General features: G+C 26.2%; 1 protein-coding gene across 1 annotated transcript in view; it reads left to right on the top strand.

Moving 5' to 3' along the window:
* Positions 1-24151, top strand: part of LOC145107381 (uncharacterized) — a 50866-nt gene extending 26715 nt beyond the window's left edge. Inside the window, exons 2-3 of the mRNA XM_079044255.1 lie at positions 23022-23137; positions 23652-24151. Coding sequence (XP_078900381.1) covers positions 23022-23137; positions 23652-24051 — 516 coding nt within the window. The 3' untranslated portion in view covers positions 24052-24151. The remainder of the gene's footprint in view (positions 1-23021; positions 23138-23651) is intronic.
* The last annotated feature ends 739 nt before the right edge of the window (positions 24152-24890 follow it).

Below are 24890 nucleotides of genomic sequence, written 5' to 3'. Positions count from 1 at the left end.
TGGATATTTTTATCTTTAATGGAATCTAAATTTTTTAAAAGATCTTTGTCATTGTTTGTAAGGACATTAATTGAATAATTACAATTACATTTTCCAACACATTCGCATGTATCAGATTCTTCCGAACTTGAACTATTTTGCTCTAAAATGTTTAAATCATTTTCTTGAAAATCGGAAAAACTAGAATCAAAATTGGAATCAGAATTTAACATAATTTTTCTAATTTGTTCTTTTAATTCTTCCGAAATATTTAATTCATTAATTTTTGTTTTTGCATAACAATTATTAGCATTATGACCATTACGACCACATTTATGGCAAATAATAATGTCTTTTGATTTTCTTTTAGATTTTTTATTAGATTGTTTATAAGGGTTTTTTGATGTTGAAAATTTATTTTTCTTATAATTCTTATAATTTTCTGTTTTATTATATTTCTTTTTCTTGAAATATTTTGAAGACCTTTTATTATATTTTTTGGTTTTTGAAGTAGACGGACCTGTTAATGGTTGATAACCATATTGTTGACAAAAATTTCCTAATTCATTTTTACTATTAATTCTATCATTTTTAAGTTTTTCTTTAAATCTAAGGTCAGCACACATAGATAATCCTTCTTTATTAATATAATTAATTAAATCTCCATAAGTTAGGTTTTGATAAGAAATTGTATTATTAAAATTTTCTCTTAATTTTTGTCTAATTCTTTCGGCAAAAAGTTTTGGAAGTCCAGCAATAAAACGTTCTTTCCAATAAGATTCTTTACAATCAGGTCTTGAAAAAACTTTAACGAGATAATTATCTTTGTACCATCTGAAATCAGTTAATTTTCTACAATGTAAGTTCATTAGAATTTCAGAAGTTCTTTCTTGAAAAGTAGTAGGATCTCCTACAAAGTTTTTGATTATAGCAAAAATTAAAGTATTAACCATATCATCTTCTTGAGTTTGAATAGGTAAATTATTTTCTTGTTTTATAACGGTTTTCTTGGCAGTCATTATAAAATTCTTTTCTTCTGGTGTAATATAGAAATCCCACCAACCTTTAAGAGTACCAGTAAACCCAGAAATAATAATATTAACAATTTGAAGTTGAGTATTATTGTGAGACTTGTAAGCATTAGCTGCCATGGTCATTTCTTGAACAATATTAAGAATTTGATGTTCAGAGTTACCATCGATATTCCATTCGTAAACAGAGGTACCATCGTAAGCTGAACGATCATAATGAAAAGCTCTTTCTTCAATTTGAACATCAGGAAGAGAAGGTCTATTCCAATAATTTTTAATAGTTGGTTTTGGATTATTACCAAAAGAATTAATCTTATTTAATCTTGAAAAATCATTTGTAAGCTGATTTATATCATCATTATCATTTATGAATTGTTGAGTAAGATTGTCTAAATTTAATTCACTTTCATTATTACTTTCGTCAGATTCGTCAAAAGAGTCATTATTTGTTTTTAACATATTTATAGATACGTTTTTTGAAATACGAAAATTAGTAAGTCTTTTTTCTAATTCATCAATTAAATCTTTATTTCCAAGATTAAAATTTCCATTTATTTGATGAGGAATAAAGCTGACATTACTAGAGCTTGCTATATTATTATAAAATTTTTTTGTTTCAATTTTATTTTCTTTTGATAACTGTAAATTTATAGTATTTTCTTCAATCCTATTTAGTTGATCTGAAATAGTTAAAAGAGTTTCATTCGAATAATTATTTTGATAAATAATATTTTGAAAACATTTTTCATTTGTTATCTGACTCGGAACTTTAACTAAAGGAGTTGCAATAAAATTATTATCAATAATGATTTCCTTTTTTGGCGGATATTCAGAAATAATTTCTTGATTAGTAATAACATCCTTGTATGTTTTTGAAGAAACAGGAAAAACAGTTTGCATTTTAAAAGGATAATCTATATTATGTTTAGGAACATAAATCAATTCGAACCATTGAAAAAACGGAGAGTGAATTTGATTTGATAAAACATAATCTTCCCAAAGACCAAAATGTAAAAATCTTATATAATATGAAAAGTTTTCTTCATGCCAAATTCTTTTTGTATTATTATAATCTTTATAATATTCTTCTTCTTTTAAATAATCAAAATTAACATATGAAGGTATTTTAGAAATATCTATATTAATATTCATTTTAACAAGTTGATTGATTTATTCTGAAAGATATATTTTTAATAATACTAAGTTGAACACTAATAACAATATATTTATTTTTAATCATTTTTGATAAACAATATATTATTTCCTTTTGAATATTATAATTATATGTGTCCTTTTCAATATTAGATAATTTAATTTCTTCGTCTTCTTTAAGTTGTTTAATTCTATTTATTTCTTTAGAAACGCTTGCAATAATTTGCCATCTAGTCTTTAATAAATTATTCCAAAAAGTATTATTATTACAACAACTAATCTGTCTTTTAGAACTCATTAACACGTATATTTAGATAAATTTGTTAAATAATTATCAAGATGTATATTAAAGGTTTTTAATACTGCTTTTATGTTATTAATTTCTTGTTCTAATTCTAATAGTTCCTTATCATTAATTATTAAATTTATATTTTTTAATTCTAATACCTTTTCTTGTAAGAGTTTTTTAAATATTTTTATTGAATTTCTTAATCTTTTAATAGCAGTAACTCTATTTATGTTTAAAGAATTACAATTTATTTGAACTTTATTACTCATAATTGTTGTCTATAATTTTGAAGTTCATTAATAAAATCAGATTTAGTAGGACTTGGTAAACTTGTATCACTAGTTTGATCTTCTTGATAAAGAGGTTTAGGAATAGAACTAGAATAGTCAACAGTTTTTAAATTTAAAGACTTTGATTTTGAAAACGAAGATTTAGAAGTACCAATTTCAGGAATAGAATTAGTAGAAAATCTAGATGATGAAAAATTTATAGAAGAAAAATTTATATCAACTGAGCCATCATTATGCTCAATTATATTTGAAATTTGTTTTGAAGAATCTAAAGATTTTGGTTCAATAACATTTTGTAAATTCCAATTACATGATTGAGTAATTTCTGACCATTTAAGTCGTTTAGGCATATGAACTTTTGTATGATTAGTATTTGCTTCGTAAATAATTGTTTCATTTCTTGGACTTGACAAACGGGTTTTTGGTTCTAAAGTAGTTGTCATGGTTTTATAACAAACACGATAAATGATTGCTAAAGGTTTAGAGTTATTTTTAAATTCTAAATTCTTTGTTTCAACAGTTAAAACCAAAGTGTCTAAAATATTTTTGTCAAATAATCCTACAGAAAAATTTGGATAACAATTAAAATAAATTGGTCCATTTGCGATATTTGTTTCTGCCATAGCTAAAATAGAATTTTGAAAATCTGTATGTCTTTTATCTCTTAATATTAAGAGAACATGAGCATCGACACCAATTCTAAAAAGAGGTTTGATAGCAATTTGAACAAGACCTAAATGAAGAAATTTATATTTTTGTCTATGTTCAAAAATAGATCTTGATGATAACAAATTTATATTTTGTTGGTCTTGACCAATAGATAGGGTTTGTTCAGTCATTTTAATTGAGTAACTTTGAAAATAATCAAAAGTCCCTATTCTATAAATTGTATTTATATTTGTTTTAGGTATAGTCCAATCATTTAAATTTTGTTCTATATTATCAATAGTTTCTTCAATAGAGTTTATATGGTTATCATCATAATCTTGTTCTTTATTCATGATATTTTTACCAGTATCATATTTTTTAGATAATATGCGTGAAAATCTACTCATATTTGATTAATTTTAGTTTAAAGATTTTATAAGAAAACTTACTTGTTCTATTTAGGATGAACAGAGAGGGCATCGGCCCAACGATGATTGTGGTCTGGCTCCGCGACTTACCATACTTGCACGTCTTACGCTAATCCAACCAATCACTGGTCTGGTCTCTGTATCATTCTTAACAAAACTCATAATTTTCTTAAAATTCTTCAAACAAAAATTAACCAAATAACAAACAGAAATATCATACATAACTATCAAAAATAGAACCGGCTCTGATACCATTAGTTGCGGAACAAATTAACAAGTAGTTTCAGATATTTTTTGATGATAAAAATCATACATTAGTTTATAAAACTGTTTTCTATCTTTGCTTATAAACTTATGATTACTGATTAGAACTTGTAAAGCTTTTAATTGATTACAATAATAATGACGATTAGCTTGTATCTTTGAATCAGACATGATGAATAATAAAAGAACAAAAGTTATCTAAATATTTCAAGCATGAATTTGATTAACTTGATTATTATTAAATGCGAGTATTATTTTAACAAAAATTTCAAACTTTGTAGAATTAATAGTTAGAATAACTCGAAATGAGATTGCCATAGAGATAATACAACAATTGAATAAAATTCTTTATATATTACCTTCTTTTAAATTACAATCAGAGCATCCGTCTGGAGCAAGTATGATTTGAAAATCTAAAGATTTTGAACATCTAGAAGTAGATAGGAGAACACTTTTCTTATACATGAACTAAACATTAGAGAGAAATTTAATGAGAGAAATTTTTAGAGAACCTAGAGATGATTCTAATTAAAACATATCTCCTCAATATATAGGAGTCTTGAAATATCTTGAAACGGGAAACCGAAGGATTACCGGATCAATCTTGAGAATTATTGAATCAACCTGCCTTTGTCGGAGTGTAGATGTGGCAGACAAAACTGTAAAGCTTTTGACAAATTGGCATCATATTTTGTCATTTTTTGATAATGGAAAATCTTCTTTTGCGATAATGGAGCATCTTCTTTCATCTTTGTAAAAGTTGTTTGTTTTCTTGTAATAATTTAACATCTTATCTCTGCAGAGGATTTGATAATATTTTTGATAATATTTTTGATAATAGATGTACTCACACAGTGTATAAACTTGATAACAGTTGAATTATGTTTTAATTAGAATCATCTCTAGGTTCTCTAAAAATTTCTCTCATTAAATTTCTCTCTAATGTTTAGTTCATGTCTAAGAAAAGTGTTCTCCTATCTACTTCTAGATGTTCAAAATCTTTAGATTTTCAAATCATACTTGCTCCAGACGGATGCTCTGATTGTAATTTAAAAGAAGGTAATATATAAAGAATTTTATTCAATTGTTGTATTATCTCTATGGCAATCTCATTTCGAGTTATTCTAACTATTAATTCTACAAAGTTTGAAATTTTTGTTAAAATAATACTCGCATTTAATAATAATCAAGTTAATCAAATTCATGCTTGAAATATTTAGATAACTTTTGTTCTTTTATTATTCATCATGTCTGATTCAAAGATACAAGCTAATCGTCATTATTGTTGTAATCAATTAAAAGCTTTACAAGTTCTAATCAGTAATCATAAGTTTATAAGCAAAGATAGAAAACAGTTTTATAAACTAATGTATGAATCTTATTGGAAAGAACGTTTTATTGCTGGACTTCCAAAACTTTTTGCCGAAAGAATTAGACAAAAATTAAGAGAAAATTTTAATAATACAATTCCTTATCAAAACCTAACTTATGGAGATTTAATTAATTATATTAATAAAGAAGGATTAGCTATTTGTGCTGACCTTAGATTTAAAGAAAAACTTAAAAAGGATATTCTATATTATCAATAGTTTCTTCAATAGAGTTTATATGGTTATCATCATAATCTTGTTCTTTATTCATGATATTTTTACCAGTATCATATTTTTTAGATAATATGCGTGAAAATCTACTCATATTTGATTAATTTTAGTTTAAAGATTTTATAAGAAAACTTACTTGTTCTATTTAGGATGAACAGAGAGGGCATCGGCCCAACGATGATTGTGGTCCGGCTCCGCGACTTACCATACTTGCACGTCTTACGCTAATCCAACCAATCACTGGTCTGGTCTCTGTATCATTCTTAACAAAACTCATAATTTTCTTAAAATTCTTCAAACAAAAATTAACCAAATAACAAACAGAAATATCATACATAACTATCAAAAATAGAACCGGCTCTGATACCATTAGTTGCGGAACAAAATTTAAATGATTGGACTATACCTAAAACAAATATAAATACAATTTATAGAATAGGGACTTTTGATTATTTTCAAAGTTACTCAATTAAAATGACTGAACAAACCTTATCTATTGGTCAAGACCAACAAAATATAAATTTGTTATCATCAAGATCTATTTTTGAACATAGACAAAAATATAAATTTCTTCATTTAGGTCTTGTTCAAATTGCTATCAAACCTCTTTTTAGAATTGGTGTCGATGCTCCTGTTCTCTTAATATTAAGAGATAAAAGACATACAGATTTTCAAAATTCTATTTTAGCTATGGCAGAAACAAATATCGCAAATGGACCAATTTATTTTAATTGTTATCCAAATTTTTCTGTAGGATTATTTGACAAAAATATTTTAGACACTTTGGTTTTAACTGTTGAAACAAAGAATTTAGAATTTAAAAATAACTCTAAACCTTTAGCAATCATTTATCGTGTTTGTTATAAAACCATGACAACTACTTTAGAACCAAAAACCCGTTTGTCAAGTCCAAGAAATGAAACAATTATTTACGAAGCAAATACTAATCATACAAAAGTTCATATGCCTAAACGACTTAAATGGTCAGAAATTACTCAATCATGTAATTGGAATTTACAAAATGTTATTGAACCAAAATCTTTAGATTCTTCAAAACAAATTTCAAATATAATTGAGCATAATGATGGCTCAGTTGATATAAATTTTTCTTCTATAAATTTTTCATCATCTAGATTTTCTACTAATTCTATTCCTGAAATTGGTACTTCTAAATCTTCGTTTTCAAAATCAAAGTCTTTAAATTTAAAAACTGTTGACTATTCTAGTTCTATTCCTAAACCTCTTTATCAAGAAGATCAAACTAGTGATACAAGTTTACCAAGTCCTACTAAATCTGATTTTATTAATGAACTTCAAAATTATAGACAACAATTATGAGTAATAAAGTTCAAATAAATTGTAATTCTTTAAACAGAAATAGAGTTACTGCTATTAAAAGATTAAGAAATTCAATAAAAATATTTAAAAAACTCTTACAAGAAAAGGTATTAGAATTAAAAAATATAAATTTAATAATTAATGATAAGGAACTATTAGAATTAGAACAAGAAATTAATAACATAAAAGCAGTATTAAAAACCTTTAATATACATCTTGATAATTATTTAACAAATTTATCTAAATATACGTGTTAATGAGTTCTAAAAGACAGATTAGTTGTTGTAATAATAATACTTTTTGGAATAATTTATTAAAGACTAGATGGCAAATTATTGCAAGCGTTTCTAAAGAAATAAATAGAATTAAACAACTTAAAGAAGACGAAGAAATTAAATTATCTAATATTGAAAAGGACACATATAATTATAATATTCAAAAGGAAATAATATATTGTTTATCAAAAATGATTAAAAATAAATATATTGTTATTAGTGCTCAACTTAGTATTATTAAAAATATATCTTTCAGAATAAATCAATCAACTTGTTAAAATGAATATTAATATAGATATTTCTAAAATACCTTCATATGTTAATTTTGATTATTTAAAAGAAGAAGAATATTATAAAGATTATAATAATACAAAAAGAATTTGGCATGAAGAAAACTTTTCATATTATATAAGATTTTTACATTTTGGTCTTTGGGAAGATTATGTTTTATCAAATCAAATTCACTCTCCGTTTTTTCAATGGTTCGAATTGATTTATGTTCCTAAACATAATATAGATTATCCTTTTAAAATGCAAACTGTTTTTCCTGTTTCTTCAAAAACATACAAGGATGTTATTACTAATCAAGAAATTATTTCTGAATATCCGCCAAAAAAGGAAATCATTATTGATAATAATTTTATTGCAACTCCTTTAGTTAAAGTTCCGAGTCAGATAACAAATGAAAAATGTTTTCAAAATATTATTTATCAAAATAATTATTCGAATGAAACTCTTTTAACTATTTCAGATCAACTAAATAGGATTGAAGAAAATACTATAAATTTACAGTTATCAAAAGAAAATAAAATTGAAACAAAAAAATTTTATAATAATATAGCAAGCTCTAGTAATGTCAGCTTTATTCCTCATCAAATAAATGGAAATTTTAATCTTGGAAATAAAGATTTAATTGATGAATTAGAAAAAAGACTTACTAATTTTCGTATTTCAAAAAACGTATCTATAAATATGTTAAAAACAAATAATGACTCTTTTGACGAATCTGACGAAAGTAATAATGAAAGTGAATTAAATTTAGACAATCTTACTCAACAATTCATAAATGATAATGATGATATAAATCAGCTTACAAATGATTTTTCAAGATTAAATAAGATTAATTCTTTTGGTAATAATCCAAAACCAACTATTAAAAATTATTGGAATAGACCTTCTCTTCCTGATGTTCAAATTGAAGAAAGAGCTTTTCAATATGATCGTTCAGCTTACGATGGTACCTCTGTTTACGAATGGAATATCGATGGTAACTCTGAACATCAAATTCTTAATATTGTTCAAGAAATGACCATGGCAGCTAATGCTTACAAGTCTCACAATAATACTCAACTTCAAATTGTTAATATTATTATTTCTGGGTTTATAGGTACTCTTAAAGGTTGGTGGGATTTCTATATTACACCAGAAGAAAAGAATTTTATAATGACTGCCAAGAAAACCGTTATAAAACAAGAAAATAATTTACCTATTCAAACTCAAGAAGATGATATGGTTAATACTTTAATTTTTGCTATAATCAAAAACTTTGTAGGAGATCCTACTACTTTTCAAGAAAGAACTTCTGAAATTCTAATGAACTTACATTGTAGAAAATTAACTGATTTCAGATGGTACAAAGATAATTATCTCGTTAAAGTTTTTTCAAGACCTGATTGTAAAGAATCTTATTGGAAAGAACGTTTTATTGCTGGACTTCCAAAACTTTTTGCCGAAAGAATTAGACAAAAATTAAGAGAAAATTTTAATAATACAATTCCTTATCAAAACCTAACTTATGGAGATTTAATTAATTATATTAATAAAGAAGGATTAGCTATTTGTGCTGACCTTAGATTTAAAGAAAAACTTAAAAAGGATAGAATTAATAGTAAAAATGAATTAGGAAATTTTTGTCAACAATATGGTTATCAACCATTAACAGGTCCGTCTACTTCAAAAACCAAAAAATATAATAAAAAGTCTTCAAAATATTTCAAGAAAAAGAAATATAATAAAACAGAAAATTATAAGAATTATAAGAAAAATAAATTTTCAACATCAAAAAACCCTTATAAACAATCTAATAAAAAATCTAAAAGAAAATCAAAAGACATTATTATTTGCCATAAATGTGGTCGTAATGGTCATAATGCTAATAATTGTTATGCAAAAACAAAAATTAATGAATTAAATATTTCGGAAGAATTAAAAGAACAAATTAGAAAAATTATGTTAAATTCTGATTCCAATTCTGATTCTAGTTTTTCCGATTTTCAAGAAAATGATTTAAACATTTTAGAGCAAAATAGTTCAAGTTCGGAAGAATCTGATACATGCGAATGTGTTGGAAAATGTAATTGTAATTATTCAATTAATGTCCTTACAAACAATGACAAAGATCTTTTAAAAAATTTAGATTCCATTAAAGATAAAAATATCCAAGAACTGTTAATAAAACAAATGCTTAATAAGAATGAAAATTCTGTTTCAGAAAATACAAAAATTTTTAATTTAAAGGACATATATGAACGATTTTCTGAAACAAAACCCATTTCCATGCAAGAACTTCAAGAAGAATTAAAATCAGTTAAACAAGACATAAAAGAAATTAAAGGCAAAATTATAACTCTTGAAAAGGGAAAAAATATTATTAATTCACAAAATAATGATAATAAAGATGAAAAGGTTATCGAAAGAATTATAAATGATCAAATTTCTCAAAAATGGAATACTCAAATAACTTTAGTAAAGGATAATTTTAAAATGGATATTACTGCTCTAATTGATAGTGGTGCTGATATGAACTGTATACAAGAAGGTATATTTCCCACTCAATTTTATGAAAAAACTTCTTCTAGGCTTACTGGAGCTGAAGGAACCAGTTTAAAAATAAATTATAAAGTTTCCGATGTTCATATTTGTAACAATCAAGATTATTGTTATAAAACTCATTTAATTTTAGTAAAAAATCTTACTTCTCCTTTAATTTTAGGAACACCTTTTATTACTAAATTATATCCTTTTATGGTTCAAGATGATGGAATTATTACTAAAGTTTTTGGAAAAGAAATTATGTTTAAATTTTGTGAACCTCCGTCTTATTCAACTATTAATATTCTTAATTATAAAACAAAACAAGCAAATTACCTTATCAATGAAATTAATGATTTTCGTATACATAATCAATTACAAGATAAGTATATTCAAGACAAAATTATAGCTTTAAAACAAAAGTTTGAAAATAATGTTTGCTCAAATATTCCAAACGCCTTTTGGAACAGAAAACAACATATTGTCAAATTACCTTATATTAAAACTTTTAATGAAAAAGATATTCCTTCAAAATCAAGAGCTATTCATATGAATAATGAATTAGAATCTCATTGTAAAAAAGAAATTCAAGATTTATTGGACAAAAAATTAATTAGACCTTCTAAATCTCCTTGGTCTTGTTCAGCTTTCTATGTTATGAATGCTGCTGAATTAGAAAGAGGATCACCAAGATTAGTTATCAATTATAAACCTTTAAATAAAGTTTTAGATTGGATTAGATATCCTATTCCTAATAAAAGAGATTTATTGAAAAAACTTTATGATTCAAAAATATTTTCAAAATTCGATATGAAATCTGGTTTTTGGCAAATTCAAATTCATGAAGAAGATAAATACAAAACAGGTTTTAATGTTCCTTTTGGACATTATGAGTGGAACGTTATGCCCTTTGGTTTAAAGAATGCTCCTTCTGAATTTCAAAACGTTATGAATGATATTATCATTCCTATAAATAGTTTTTCAATTGTTTATATTGATGATGTTCTTATTTTTTCAAAATCTATTGATCAACATTTCAAACATTTAAATCAGTTTTATGATTTAATTTATAAAAATGGCTTAGCTGTTTCAGCTAAGAAAATGCATTTATTTCAAAATGAAATTAGATTTTTAGGACATAACATTGTTAATAATACTATTAAACCTATTATAAGAAGTTTAGAATTTTCTAATAAATTTCCTGATGAAATTATAGATAAAAAACAACTTCAACGGTTTCTAGGATGTTTAAATTATATTCATGATTTTTTCAAAGATTTAGGAACTCTTTGCAAACCTCTTTATAATAGATTAAAAAATAATCCAGAACCTTGGACTCAAGAACATACTAATATTGTTAAACTTATAAAACAAAAAATTCCTTCTTTACCTTGTTTAAATTTACCACATCCTCATGCTAATATCATAGTCGAAACTGATGCTAGTGATATTGGATTTGGAGGTATTTTAAAACAAAAATTATCAAATTCCTCTGAAGAACAATTGGTTCGTTTTTATTCAGGTGCTTGGAATAATACTCAAAAGAATTATTCAACTGTTAAAAAGGAGATTTTAAGTATTGTTTTATGTATTACTAAATTTGAAGATGATTTATTTATGAAAAAGTTTTTATTAAGAATTGATTGTCAATCTGCAAAATCAATTTTAGAAAAAGATGTTAAAAATATTATTTCTAAACAAATTTTTGCTAGATGGCAAGCATTGTTGGGCAATTTTGATTTCGATATTGAATTTATAAAAGGAGAAAGCAATTCATTACCAGATTTTCTTTCTCGTGAATTTTTGCAGGGAAAATGAGTTCATCGTCTTCCTCCAAGATTGAAGACAAGAAACCAGTTAATCAAAAGCTTGTTCCTTTCTCAAGTCAAAATCGTTTTTCCCCATTAACTCCAATTGCAAAAAATTCTCAACTTTATTCAAACATGCTACAATCAAAACTAGCTACTCCAAACATTTTTCCAGTTCAATCAATTAGCCCTTTTTCAAAACCTATTCCTTCTGAAACACAAATTTCAACAAATCCTAAACCTACAAATAAAGCCCCTTATGTTCTCAATCCAAATCTCTTGAAAATCCAAATACTTGAAGATTCTCAAATTCTTAAGCTTAATCAAGGTTTTCATGTTCTTACTGAACACCTCTTTGGTCGAGGAAAAACCTTTCATGAAAACTCTTACAAATCTCGAGAATATTATCAAACCATTCTACAAGAATCTGGATCTGTTCAGATTGATCACCGTTCTAATAATAAGGAAGGATCTATTGATTTTAGCAAAGCCCGAATTCTTAAAATCATTTCTCCAGAAAATTGGTCATCCAATCTTTCCTTCGAAAAACCCCTTTATCAATTCCCTGCTTATCCAAGATATTCATATTATGATTACCAAGAAGCTTGGACTAAAGCATTTTTTCTTCGAAACTATTCTCATTTATGGTTCATTTTCTTTGATAAAAATTTCAACTGTGAATACCCCAGATGGTTTGTCAATTGGTATCGTTATATGGGACTTGTTCCTATTTGTTTACCCACTGAAATTCTCAAAGGATTTTCTAAATTCAAAGAACTATTTATTCAACAAATCCCAGAATTTGAATATTTGTTACAGTTCACCATGTTATTCAAAGTTCCATGGATCATGTCCTGGACATTCTCTTATCAAGAAGCAACAGACTTAAATCCCCCTTGGCTCAATAGACAATTTCGTCTAAAATGGTGGGATAAAGTCACAATTTCTCAAGCAAACGAGCAGGCTGTTTTCAATCATTATCAATCAATGTATAATCAAAAGCCAGAAATTGAAGCGAATCTTATCAAGAGTCTATCTTCTCCAGATGCTAATCTTATTAGCAAAATTCGTGCCGCTGCAAATTCTTCCCCTGAAGATCTACAACAATTACTTCAAGAAATTCGCAATTCTCCAACTAATTCAGAAAATTCTCCCACATCTGTCAAAAATAATTTTCAAGATGCTCAAGATCCTTTTGATGATCCATTTGCAGATTAATTAAATTTTTAATTTTGGTGTTATACCTTCAATGTAAGGTATTCTTTCATTTCGTATTTCACCCTCCACCCTTGGTGTCATACCTTTTTAGGTATTTTGCAAAAGTGTTTGTTATTCAAGGGGGGGTAGTACTACGTGTTATCAAATTGTGTTAGTATTTATTCAACTGTTATCAAGTTTATACACTGTGTGAGTACATCTATTATCAAATCCTCTGCAGAGATAAGATGTTAAATTATTACAAGAAAACAAACAACTTTTACAAAGATGAAAGAAGATGCTCCATTATCGCAAAAGAAGATTTTCCATTATCAAAAAATGACAAAATATGATGCCAATTTGTCAAAAGCTTTACAGTTTTGTCTGCCACATCTACACTCCGACAAAGGCAAGTTGATTCAATAATTCTCAAGATTGATCCGGTAATCCTTCGGTTTCCCGTTTCAAGATATTTCAAGACTCCAAGACTCCTATATATTGAGGAGATATGTTTTAATTAGAATCATCTCTAGGTTCTCTAAAAATTTCTCTCATTAAATTTCTCTCTAATGTTTAGTTCATGTCTAAGAAAAGTGTTCTCCTATCTACTTCTAGATGTTCAAAATCTTTAGATTTTCAAATCATACTTGCTCCAGACGGATGCTCTGATTGTAATTTAAAAGAAGGTAATATATAAAGAATTTTATTCAATTGTTGTATTATCTCTATGGCAATCTCATTTCGAGTTATTCTAACTATTAATTCTACAAAGTTTGAAATTTTTGTTAAAATAATACTCGCATTTAATAATAATCAAGTTAATCAAATTCATGCTTGAAATATTTAGATAACTTTTGTTCTTTTATTATTCATCATGTCTGATTCAAAGATACAAGCTAATCGTCATTATTATTGTAATCAATTAAAAGCTTTACAAGTTCTAATCAGTAATCATAAGTTTATAAGCAAAGATAGAAAACAGTTTTATAAACTAATGTATGATTTTTATCATCAAAAAATATCTGAAACTACTTGTTAATTTGTTCCGCAACTAATGGTATCAGAGCCGGTTCTATTTTTGATAGTTATGTATGATATTTCTGTTTGTTATTTGGTTAATTTTTGTTTGAAGAATTTTAAGAAAATTATGAGTTTTGTTAAGAATGATACAGAGACCAGACCAGTGATTGGTTGGATTAGCGTAAGACGTGCAAGTATGGTAAGTCGCGGAGCCGGACCACAATCATCGTTGGGCCGATGCCCTCTCTGTTCATCCTAAATAGAACAAGTAAGTTTTCTTATAAAATCTTTAAACTAAAATTAATCAAATATGAGTAGATTTTCACGCATATTATCTAAAAAATATGATACTGGTAAAAATATCATGAATAAAGAACAAGATTATGATGATAACCATATAAACTCTATTGAAGAAACTATTGATAATATAGAACAAAATTTAAATGATTGGACTATACCTAAAACAAATATAAATACAATTTATAGAATAGGGACTTTTGATTATTTTCAAAGTTACTCAATTAAAATGACTGAACAAACCCTATCTATTGGTCAAGACCAACAAAATATAAATTTGTTATCATCAAGATCTATTTTTGAACATAGACAAAAATATAAATTTCTTCATTTAGGTCTTGTTCAAATTGCTATCAAACCTCTTTTTAGAATTGGTGTCGATGCTCCTGTTCTCTTAATATTAAGAGATAAAAGACATACAGATTTTCAAAATTCTATTTTAGCTATGGCAGAAACAAATATCGCAAATGGACCAATTTATTTTAATTGTTATCCAAATTTTTCTGTAGGATTATTTGACAAAAGTATTTTAGACACTTTGGTTTTAACTGTTGAAACAAAGAATTTAGAATTTAAAAATAACTCTAAACCTTTAGCAATCATTTATCGTGTTTGTTATAAAACCATGACAACTACTTTAGAACCAAAAACCCGTTTGTCAAGTCCAAGAAATGAAACAATTATTTACGAAGCAAATACTAATCATACAAAAGTTCATATGCCTAAACGACTTAAATGGTCAGAAATTACTCAATCATGTAATTGGAATTTACAAAATGTTATTGAACCAAAATCTTTAGATTCTTCAAAACAAATTTCAAATATAATTGAGCATAATGATGGCTCAGTTGATATAAATTTTTCTTCTATAAATTTTTCATCATCTAGATTTTCTACTAATTCTATTCCTGAAATTGGTACTTCTAAATCTTCGTTTTCAAAATCAAAGTCTTTAAATTTAAAAACTGTTGACTATTCTAGTTCTATTCCTAAACCTCTTTATCAAGAAGATCAAACTAGTGATACAAGTTTACCAAGTCCTACTAAATCTGATTTTATTAATGAACTTCAAAATTATAGACAACAATTATGAGTAATAAAGTTCAAATAAATTGTAATTCTTTAAACAGAAATAGAGTTACTGCTATTAAAAGATTAAGAAATTCAATAAAAATATTTAAAAAACTCTTACAAGAAAAGGTATTAGAATTAAAAAATATAAATTTAATAATTAATGATAAGGAACTATTAGAATTAGAACAAGAAATTAATAACATAAAAGCAGTATTAAAAACCTTTAATATACATCTTGATAATTATTTAACAAATTTATCTAAATATACGTGTTAATGAGTTCTAAAAGACAGATTAGTTGTTGTAATAATAATACTTTTTGGAATAATTTATTAAAGACTAGATGGCAAATTATTGCAAGCGTTTCTAAAGAAATAAATAGAATTAAACAACTTAAAAAAGACGAAGAAATTAAATTATCTAATATTGAAAAGGACACATATAATTATAATATTCAAAAGGAAATAATATATTGTTTATCAAAAATGATTAAAAATAAATATATTGTTATTAGTGCTCAACTTAGTATTATTAAAAATATATCTTTCAGAATAAATCAATCAACTTGTTAAAATGAATATTAATATAGATATTTCTAAAATACCTTCATATGTTAATTTTGATTATTTAAAAGAAGAAGAATATTATAAAGATTATAATAATACAAAAAGAATTTGGCATGAAGAAAACTTTTCATATTATATAAGATTTTTACATGTTGGTCTTTGGGAAGATTATGTTTTATCAAATCAAATTCACTCTCCGTTTTTTCAATGGTTCGAATTGATTTATGTTCCTAAACATAATATAGATTATCCTTTTAAAATGCAAACTGTTTTTCCTGTTTCTTCAAAAACATACAAGGATGTTATTACTAATCAAGAAATTATTTCTGAATATCCGCCAAAAAAAGAAATCATTATTGATAATAATTTTATTGCAACTCCTTTAGTTAAAGTTCCGAGTCAGATAACAAATGAAAAATGTTTTCAAAATATTATTTATCAAAATAATTATTCGAATGAAACTCTTTTAACTATTTCAGATCAACTAAATAGGATTGAAGAAAATACTATAAATTTACAGTTATCAAAAGAAAATAAAATTGAAACAAAAAAATTTTATAATAATATAGCAAGCTCTAGTAATGTCAGCTTTATTCCTCATCAAATAAATGAAAATTTTAATCTTGGAAATAAAGATTTAATTGATGAATTAGAAAAAAGACTTACTAATTTTCGTATTTCAAAAAACGTATCTATAAATATGTTAAAAACAAATAATGACTCTTTTGACGAATCTGACGAAAGTAATAATGAAAGTGAATTAAATTTAGACAATCTTACTCAACAATTCATAAATGATAATGATGATATAAATCAGCTTACAAATGATTTTTCAAGATTAAATAAGATTAATTCTTTTGGTAATAATCCAAAACCAACTATTAAAAATTATTGGAATAGACCTTCTCTTCCTGATGTTCAAATTGAAGAAAGAGCTTTTCAATATGATCGTTCAGCTTACGATGGTACCTCTGTTTACGAATGGAATATCGATGGTAACTCTGAACATCAAATTCTTAATATTGTTCAAGAAATGACCATGGCAGCTAATGCTTACAAGTCTCACAATAATACTCAACTTCAAATTGTTAATATTATTATTTCTGGGTTTATAGGTACTCTTAAAGGTTGGTAGGATTTCTATATTACACCAGAAGAAAAGAATTTTATAATGACTGCCAAGAAAACCGTTATAAAACAAGAAAATAATTTACCTATTCAAACTCAAGAAGATGATATGGTTAATACTTTAATTTTTGCTATAATCAAAAACTTTGTAGGAGATCCTACTACTTTTCAAGAAAGAACTTCTGAAATTCTAATGAACTTACATTGTAGAAAATTAACTGATTTCAGATGGTACAAAGATAATTATCTCGTTAAAGTTTTTTCAAGACCTGATTGTAAAGAATCTTATTGGAAAGAACGTTTTATTGCTGGACTTCCAAAACTTTTTGCCGAAAGAATTAGACAAAAATTAAGAGAAAATTTTAATAATACAATTCCTTATCAAAACCTAACTTATGGAGATTTAATTAATTATATTAATAAAGAAGGATTAGCTATTTGTGCTGACCTTAGATTTAAAGAAAAACTTAAAAAGGATAGAATTAATAGTAAAAATGAATTAGGAAATTTTTGTCAACAATATGGTTATCAACCATTAACAGGTCCGTCTACTTCAAAAACCAAAAAATATAATAAAAAGTCTTCAAAATATTTCAAGAAAAAGAAATATAATAAAACAGAAAATTATAAGAATTATAAGAAAAATAAATTTTCAACATCAAAAAACCCTTATAAACAATCTAATAAAAAATCTAAAAGAAAATCAAAAGGCATTATTATTTGCCATAAATGTGGTCGTAATGGTCATAATGCTAATAATTGTTATGCAAAAACAAAAATTAATGAATTAAATATTTCGGAAGAATTAAAAGAACAAATTAGAAAAATTATGTTAAATTCTGATTCCAATTCTGATTCTAGTTTTTCCGATTTTCAAGAAAATGATTTAAACATTTTAGAGCAAAATAGTTCAAGTTCGGAAGAATCTGATACATGCGAATGTGTTGGAAAATGTAATTGTAATTATTCAATTAATGTCCTTACAAACAATGACAAAGATCTTTTAAAAAATTTAGATTCCATTAAAGATAAAAATATCCAAGAACTGTTAATAAAACAAATGCTTAATAAGAATGAAAATTCTGTTTCAGAAAATACAAAAATTTTTAATTTAAAGGACATATATGAACGATTTTCCGAAACAAAACTCATTTCCATGCAAGAACTTCAAGAAGAATTAAAATCAGTTAAACAAGACATAAAAGAAATTAAAGGCAAAATTATAACTCTTGAAAAGGGAAAAAATATTATTAATTCACAAAATAATGATAATAAAGATGAAAAGGTTATCGAAAGAATTATAAATGATCAAATTTCTCAAAAATGGAATACTCAAATAACTTTAGTAAAGGATAATTTTAAAATGGATATTACTGCTCTAATTGATAGTGGTGCTGATATGAACTGTATACAAGAAGGTATATTTCCCACTCAATTTTATGAAAAAACTTCTTCTAGGCTTACTGGAGCTGAAGGAACCAGTTTAAAAATAAATTATAAAGTTTCCGATGTTCATATTTGTAACAATCAAGATTATTGTTATAAAACTCATTTAATTTTAGTAAAAAATCTTACTTCTCCTTTAATTTTAGGAACACCTTTTATTACTAAATTATATCCTTTTATGGTTCAAGATGATGGAATTATTACTAAAGTTTTTGGAAAAGAAATTATGTTTAAATTTTGTGAACCTCCGTCTTATTCAACTATTAATATTCTTAATTATAAAACAAAACAAGCAAATTACCTTATCAATGAAATTAATGATTTTCGTATACATAATCAATTACAAGATAAGTATATTCAAGACAAAATTATAGCTTTAAAACAAAAGTTTGAAAATAATGTTTGCTCAAATATTCCAAACGCCTTTTGGAACAGAAAACAACATATTGTCAAATTACCTTATATTAAAACTTTTAATGAAAAAGATATTCCTTCAAAATCAAGAGCTATTCATATGAATAATGAATTAGAATCTCATTGTAAAAAAGAAATTCAAGATTTATTGGACAAAAAATTAATTAGACCTTCTAAATCTCCTTGGTCTTGTTCAGCTTTCTATGTTATGAATGCTGCTGAATTAGAAAGAGGATCACCAAGATTAGTTATCAATTATAAACCTTTAAATAAAGTTTTAGATTGGATTAGATATCCTATTCCTAATAAAAGAGATTTATTGAAAAAACTTTATGATTCAAAAATATTTTCAAAATTCGATATGAAATCTGGTTTTTGGCAAATTCAAATTCATGAAGAAGATAAATACAAAACAGGTTTTAATGTTCCTTTTGGACATTATGAGTGGAACGTTATGCCCTTTGGTTTAAAGAATGCTCCTTCTGAATTTCAAAACGTTATGAATGATATTATCATTCCTATAAATAGTTTTTCAATTGTTTATATTGATGATGTTCTTATTTTTTCAAAATCTATTGATCAACATTTCAAACATTTAAATCAGTTTTATGATTTAATTTATAAAAATGGCTTAGCTGTTTCAGCTAAGAAAATGCATTTATTTCAAAATGAAATTAGATTTTTAGGACATAACATTGTTAATAATACTATTAAACCTATTATAAGAAGTTTAGAATTTTCTAATAAATTTCCTGATGAAATTATAGATAAAAAACAACTTCAACGGTTTCTAGGATGTTTAAATTATATTCATGATTTTTTCAAAGATTTAGGAACTCTTTGCAAACCTCTTTATAATAGATTAAAAAATAATCCAGAACCTTGGACTCAAGAACATACTAATATTGTTAAACTTATAAAACAAAAAATTCCTTCTTTACCTTGTTTAAATTTACCACATCCTCATGCTAATATCATAGTCGAAACTGATGCTAGTGATATTGGATTTGGAGGTATTTTAAAACAAAAATTATCAAATTCCTCTGAAGAACAATTGGTTCGTTTTTATTCAGGTGCTTGAAATAATACTCAAAAGAATTATTCAACTGTTAAAAAGGAGATTTTAAGTATTGTTTTATGTATTACTAAATTTGAAGATGATTTATTTATGAAATTTTTTTTATTAAGAATTGATTGTCAATCTGCAAAATCAATTTTAGAAAAAGATGTTAAAAATATTATTTCTAAACAAATTTTTGCTAGATGGCAAGCATTGTTGGGCAATTTTGATTTCGATATTGAATTTATAAAAGGAGAAAATATATATCCTTTCTAATAAATGAATGTTGTTTTTGCTATTTTTCACACTCTCATTCAATTTGCCAAATGTCATTTTGTGATTATTTTGAATTTTTTTTCCACATGTTATTTTATGAGTTTTTTTTATTTTATTAAATTCCACATAATATTTTAATGTAATAATTATAATAAATGTAGTAATAAATGGATATTAATTTCATTAATGAACTTAACTTTTAATTTCAAAATTCCCAAAATTAAAGCTCATTAGTTTCTTTTATTTATTTAAAATATTTGTTTAAATTTAAAAGATAAAAAAAATTTCCATTATAATAATTCATTATTTTTCTTATTTTCTTACAAATTCAAAGTTTTTAAATATATTGATATTTATATTTAGTTTTTTTTATTTAAATTAACTCATGTAATACATGAGTCTCACAACTAATATATGTATATATATATATATATATATATATATATATATATATATATATATATATAATTTACATGTGCTATTAAATAATAAATATAATCATACTAATGGTAGATTTTTTGAGTTATCAATATAATATACTTAAAATGTTAATTTAAATGTCATGTTAAGTGTAAAATATACATCAAAATATCAATTAAACTTAAAATTATTCAAAGATTATTTTTTAGAATAGGTTAAAACATATAAATATGTTTTAACCTATATTATTTTATCTTACATAAAAGGTCAAATAAGTAATTTCCAAAATAGTTAATCATAACGTTAAAAGCAACAACAATAAATCAAGGATTATATTTAGTTTTATCCACATGTCAGTTGCGAGTAGCGACCATCAAAATGATATGATTTTTAATTGATGTTATAATATGGTTTAAAATCATTACATTTTCTATAACAAATTAATGTAAGAAACTATTATTTCATAGTTAGTATCCATAACATAATTATTTTCAAAATGTACTTGTCAAAATTTAACTATATATTTATATTTTGCGTAACGCGCATATATTCGCCTAGTTATATATTTTTGTATGCATTAATTTAAAATAAAATACTAATATTGTCCTCATTCAGTATAAAACAAATAACACTTAAGTTAGTGAGTTATTGACTCTTTTCTAGAATAAAAGTACATCATTATTTATTGAAAAAACATCATAAATGGTCCCTGTGGTTACCCAAAATCTGAAGTTTAGTCCTCGTGGTCTAAAAACCTCATAGATGGTCCCTGTGTTTTCAAAACTTTTGATGTTTGGTCATTTTTGCTAACTCCGTTAAGTTTGTCCGTTAACTGAAGAGTATTTTCGTCATTTCACCACCACAGTGACCATTTATGATGTTTTCTCGTATTTAAAAAAAAAAGAAAAAATTAAACATAATTAAATATATAAAAGGTCTCTCTCTCTCTCTCTCTCTCTCTCCAAGAATGTGGAAACTGGAAAGCATTGAATCAACCATCATAGCCTACATTTTGTGATTGGCTTCTTACACACCACCTCTGACGAACGCCATATCTACCACCACCGACAACCACCTTCATACCCACTACCACCGGTGACCATTCTTACACACAAATCTTGAATCAAGGTCCATTGTCTACATCTACAACACCAAATCTGACCCTGAAATGATAGATCTGCAACATCAAATTCGAGAGAAGAGGGAAGGATTGCGATCGATTAGATAAGGAGGACCAATCCTTGTGTGATTTGGGAAATATAGAAATAGATGAGAGATCGATCGATTTAGGTGAAAAGAGATTGAAGGGAGCTGTGATTTTTGCTGCCTGATTCGTTTAAGAACAAGTCGTAGAAAAGGGCAGCAATTTCTTCTTCTTGTCAGGACACGCATGAGACGCACGCATCTAAGAAGCATAGCTGATTGTGACCTCATTTATGGATTGTATTTTCTCCGGTGGCGGCAGAGGGGAAGTCTGAATTGGAGCCTTAAATTTGAATCAAACTGAAGTCGGTTGTGTTTGTGTGAATGAAGAGATGATAGAAGGGAAATAAAGTTTGATTCAGGTAAGAGACGAAAAGGGGTAGGTCTTTCATGTTTTTTGTGGTTCTTGGTTTCATGTTCTTCTCTGTTTCTTCTCCGTGTGTAACTTTGTACACTTTGAAAACAAGGAAGAAAAGGAGAAAACATAAATTAAGGGAATAAAGAAGTAGAAAATACAATTTGTTTGAGGTCAAAGGTTGCTCCTTTGAGTTGATCGGAAAATAGGTTGTAGGGAAGAGATAGAGTCTTTGTTAGGGGATTTGTGGTGGTTTCAGGTGGAGGTGTGTCTTCTTCTTTGATGAACTCTGACATTTTATTTGGATAGAAACGATCTGCCATTTTATGATTGTTTATCTTATTGTCTGTTCTAGAGAGAGAGAGAGACCCATTGGATATTAAATTTAATTATTTTTTCTTTTTAAAAAAATAAAATAAAAGAAAACCTCATAAAAGGTCCCTGGATAGTTAAATGACGGAAATACCCTTCATTTAACGGTAGAAAGCTAACGGAGTTAGCAAAAAGGACCAAACATCAAAAGTTTTGAAAACACACGGACCATCTATAAGGTTTTTAAACCACGAGGACTAAACTTCAGATTTTTGGTAACCACAGGGACCATTTATGATGTTTTTTCTTATTTATTTATCCATTTACATTTAACATTAGGTGGTTGATATCAAGAGGATGAATGGCTTGATAGCAGATCAACAAATGTTTGCTTCAAAGTCTCTTAAGATACCCCTACGGGGGATGCATCCACCGTCCCCAATAATGTCAAATAGGTAATAATACTTGCGTTACTTCTAAAGTTAAATGAAGACTACAGTTATGTACTTTTGTTATTTTTGTTTATTTTTTCGAAATGACTAACAAGCACGTCCTTTAGAGTCTAATCTACTCCTAAACAATACATTTATCTCAAGCAATACTTAAAACCCTATTGTAACTAATATCGTTAGGCAATGGGCCATTTCGTTGTTAAATTTTTTATTATTGCATCTTTACTCTTATTTCTTTCTATTAAAACATTATGTTTTGCAAAGCAGTCTTAAAAGACATATTTACTCTTATTTTTTTTTTCTATCAAAACATCATGTTTTGAAAATAGTCTTAAAAGACATATTTACTCTTATTTCTTTCTATCAAAACATTATGTTTTGAAACATAGTCCTAAAAGGCATGTGTAGTATGTATAGTCTTATCCAATGTAACAAATGCAACCAATGTTATCTTGAGTTGGCAACCTTTCATTATTAATGATGTACGAAGTAGCTTATCATGTAGATTCTCTTGCAGATCAACCAAACATGTGGTGATATGTGACAGTGACATGCATTCTGATTTGTTTGATTCAATCAAGTCGCTGAAGTTATCATCATCTTGTCAACTTGACAAATCACTATGCATGAACAATTTCCGAATCTGTTATGGTAGTAATCCAAATGATGGGAATGACATTAGTGAAAGCTTGGAAATGTCTGTTTATCGTAAAGAAAGTAGCTACTATTCCGAAAATGAACACAAAACATCCCAAATTTCCAACTCCTTTATGGGTGTTCATCGAAAGACTAAAATTGTAGTTGATGCGGTGTTGGAGAAGGGTGATATGTCGATCACAAGTTCAAAAAACGATGGTTTTGATAAATATTTTGAGAAGTTAGTAAGGAGGCGTAATGGTAAAATTACAATTCACTAATATATACAATAGATCATATGACGGGCATAGGAAATGTAAATCGTAATGTGTCCGAACTTTTGAATTTTAAAATTGAAATGATAAGATTCAGAGTACATTTTCAATTGATAAATCATCAAAGTCAAGAACAAGAATTGACAAAATATTGAAGAACTAAATTCATCATACACATAGTTAACAAATAGATATGTTATTCACAATATTTTGAAGAAATGTTATGTTCTCGAATTGTTTCAAAAGTACAAAATTCCTATACTAAATAAAAACTCTAAGACGTATTTCAATCAGATTAGTGAGCTTATAGTCTATTAGAGCTCTTCATCGTGCATAATTTCATGTGAAAATGTATATCGATTATATTTTTTCACGTTTCCAACCGTTATTAAATACTCTCACAAACCAACGACTATTTAAAGAGTTTTCATCTAATAATGAATTTGAATGTTCGAGTGTAATAATGGCAACAAATGTATTTTCAACTTTTCAGCTTTTTTCTCATCACAAAAATCATTTTTGCGAATGGATGAAAATTAAATGTGTTTTAATTTTGAGACATATTTATATATTCAAAAAACTGGGCTACTTCCTTCTTTTAAAATTACTTTAATAGTATCCCTAAAAACTAGTATTCCCCTCATTCTAGAAAACTTCCCTCATTCCACAAAGTTTCTCTCTTTGAGTAACTTCTCGTCCGCATATTACTCTAAAAATAGCCAAAATTTTGTACTCCTTTTTTTATTCTTGCAATCCCATTAGGCTTGGCGGAGTGGTCTTGGCACTTCTCGACAAAAGCTGATTTGGACTTGTGGGAACGCTGGGCCACCAACTCGGCATGCCGA

Source organism: Lactuca virosa, chromosome 4 (genome assembly GCF_052849685.1).
Source record: "Lactuca virosa cultivar CGN04683 chromosome 4, Lactuca_virosa_CGN04683_v6, whole genome shotgun sequence".
Classification (NCBI taxonomy): Eukaryota; Viridiplantae; Streptophyta; class Magnoliopsida; order Asterales; family Asteraceae; genus Lactuca; species Lactuca virosa.
This window is presented reverse-complemented; position numbering and strand designations above follow the sequence as displayed.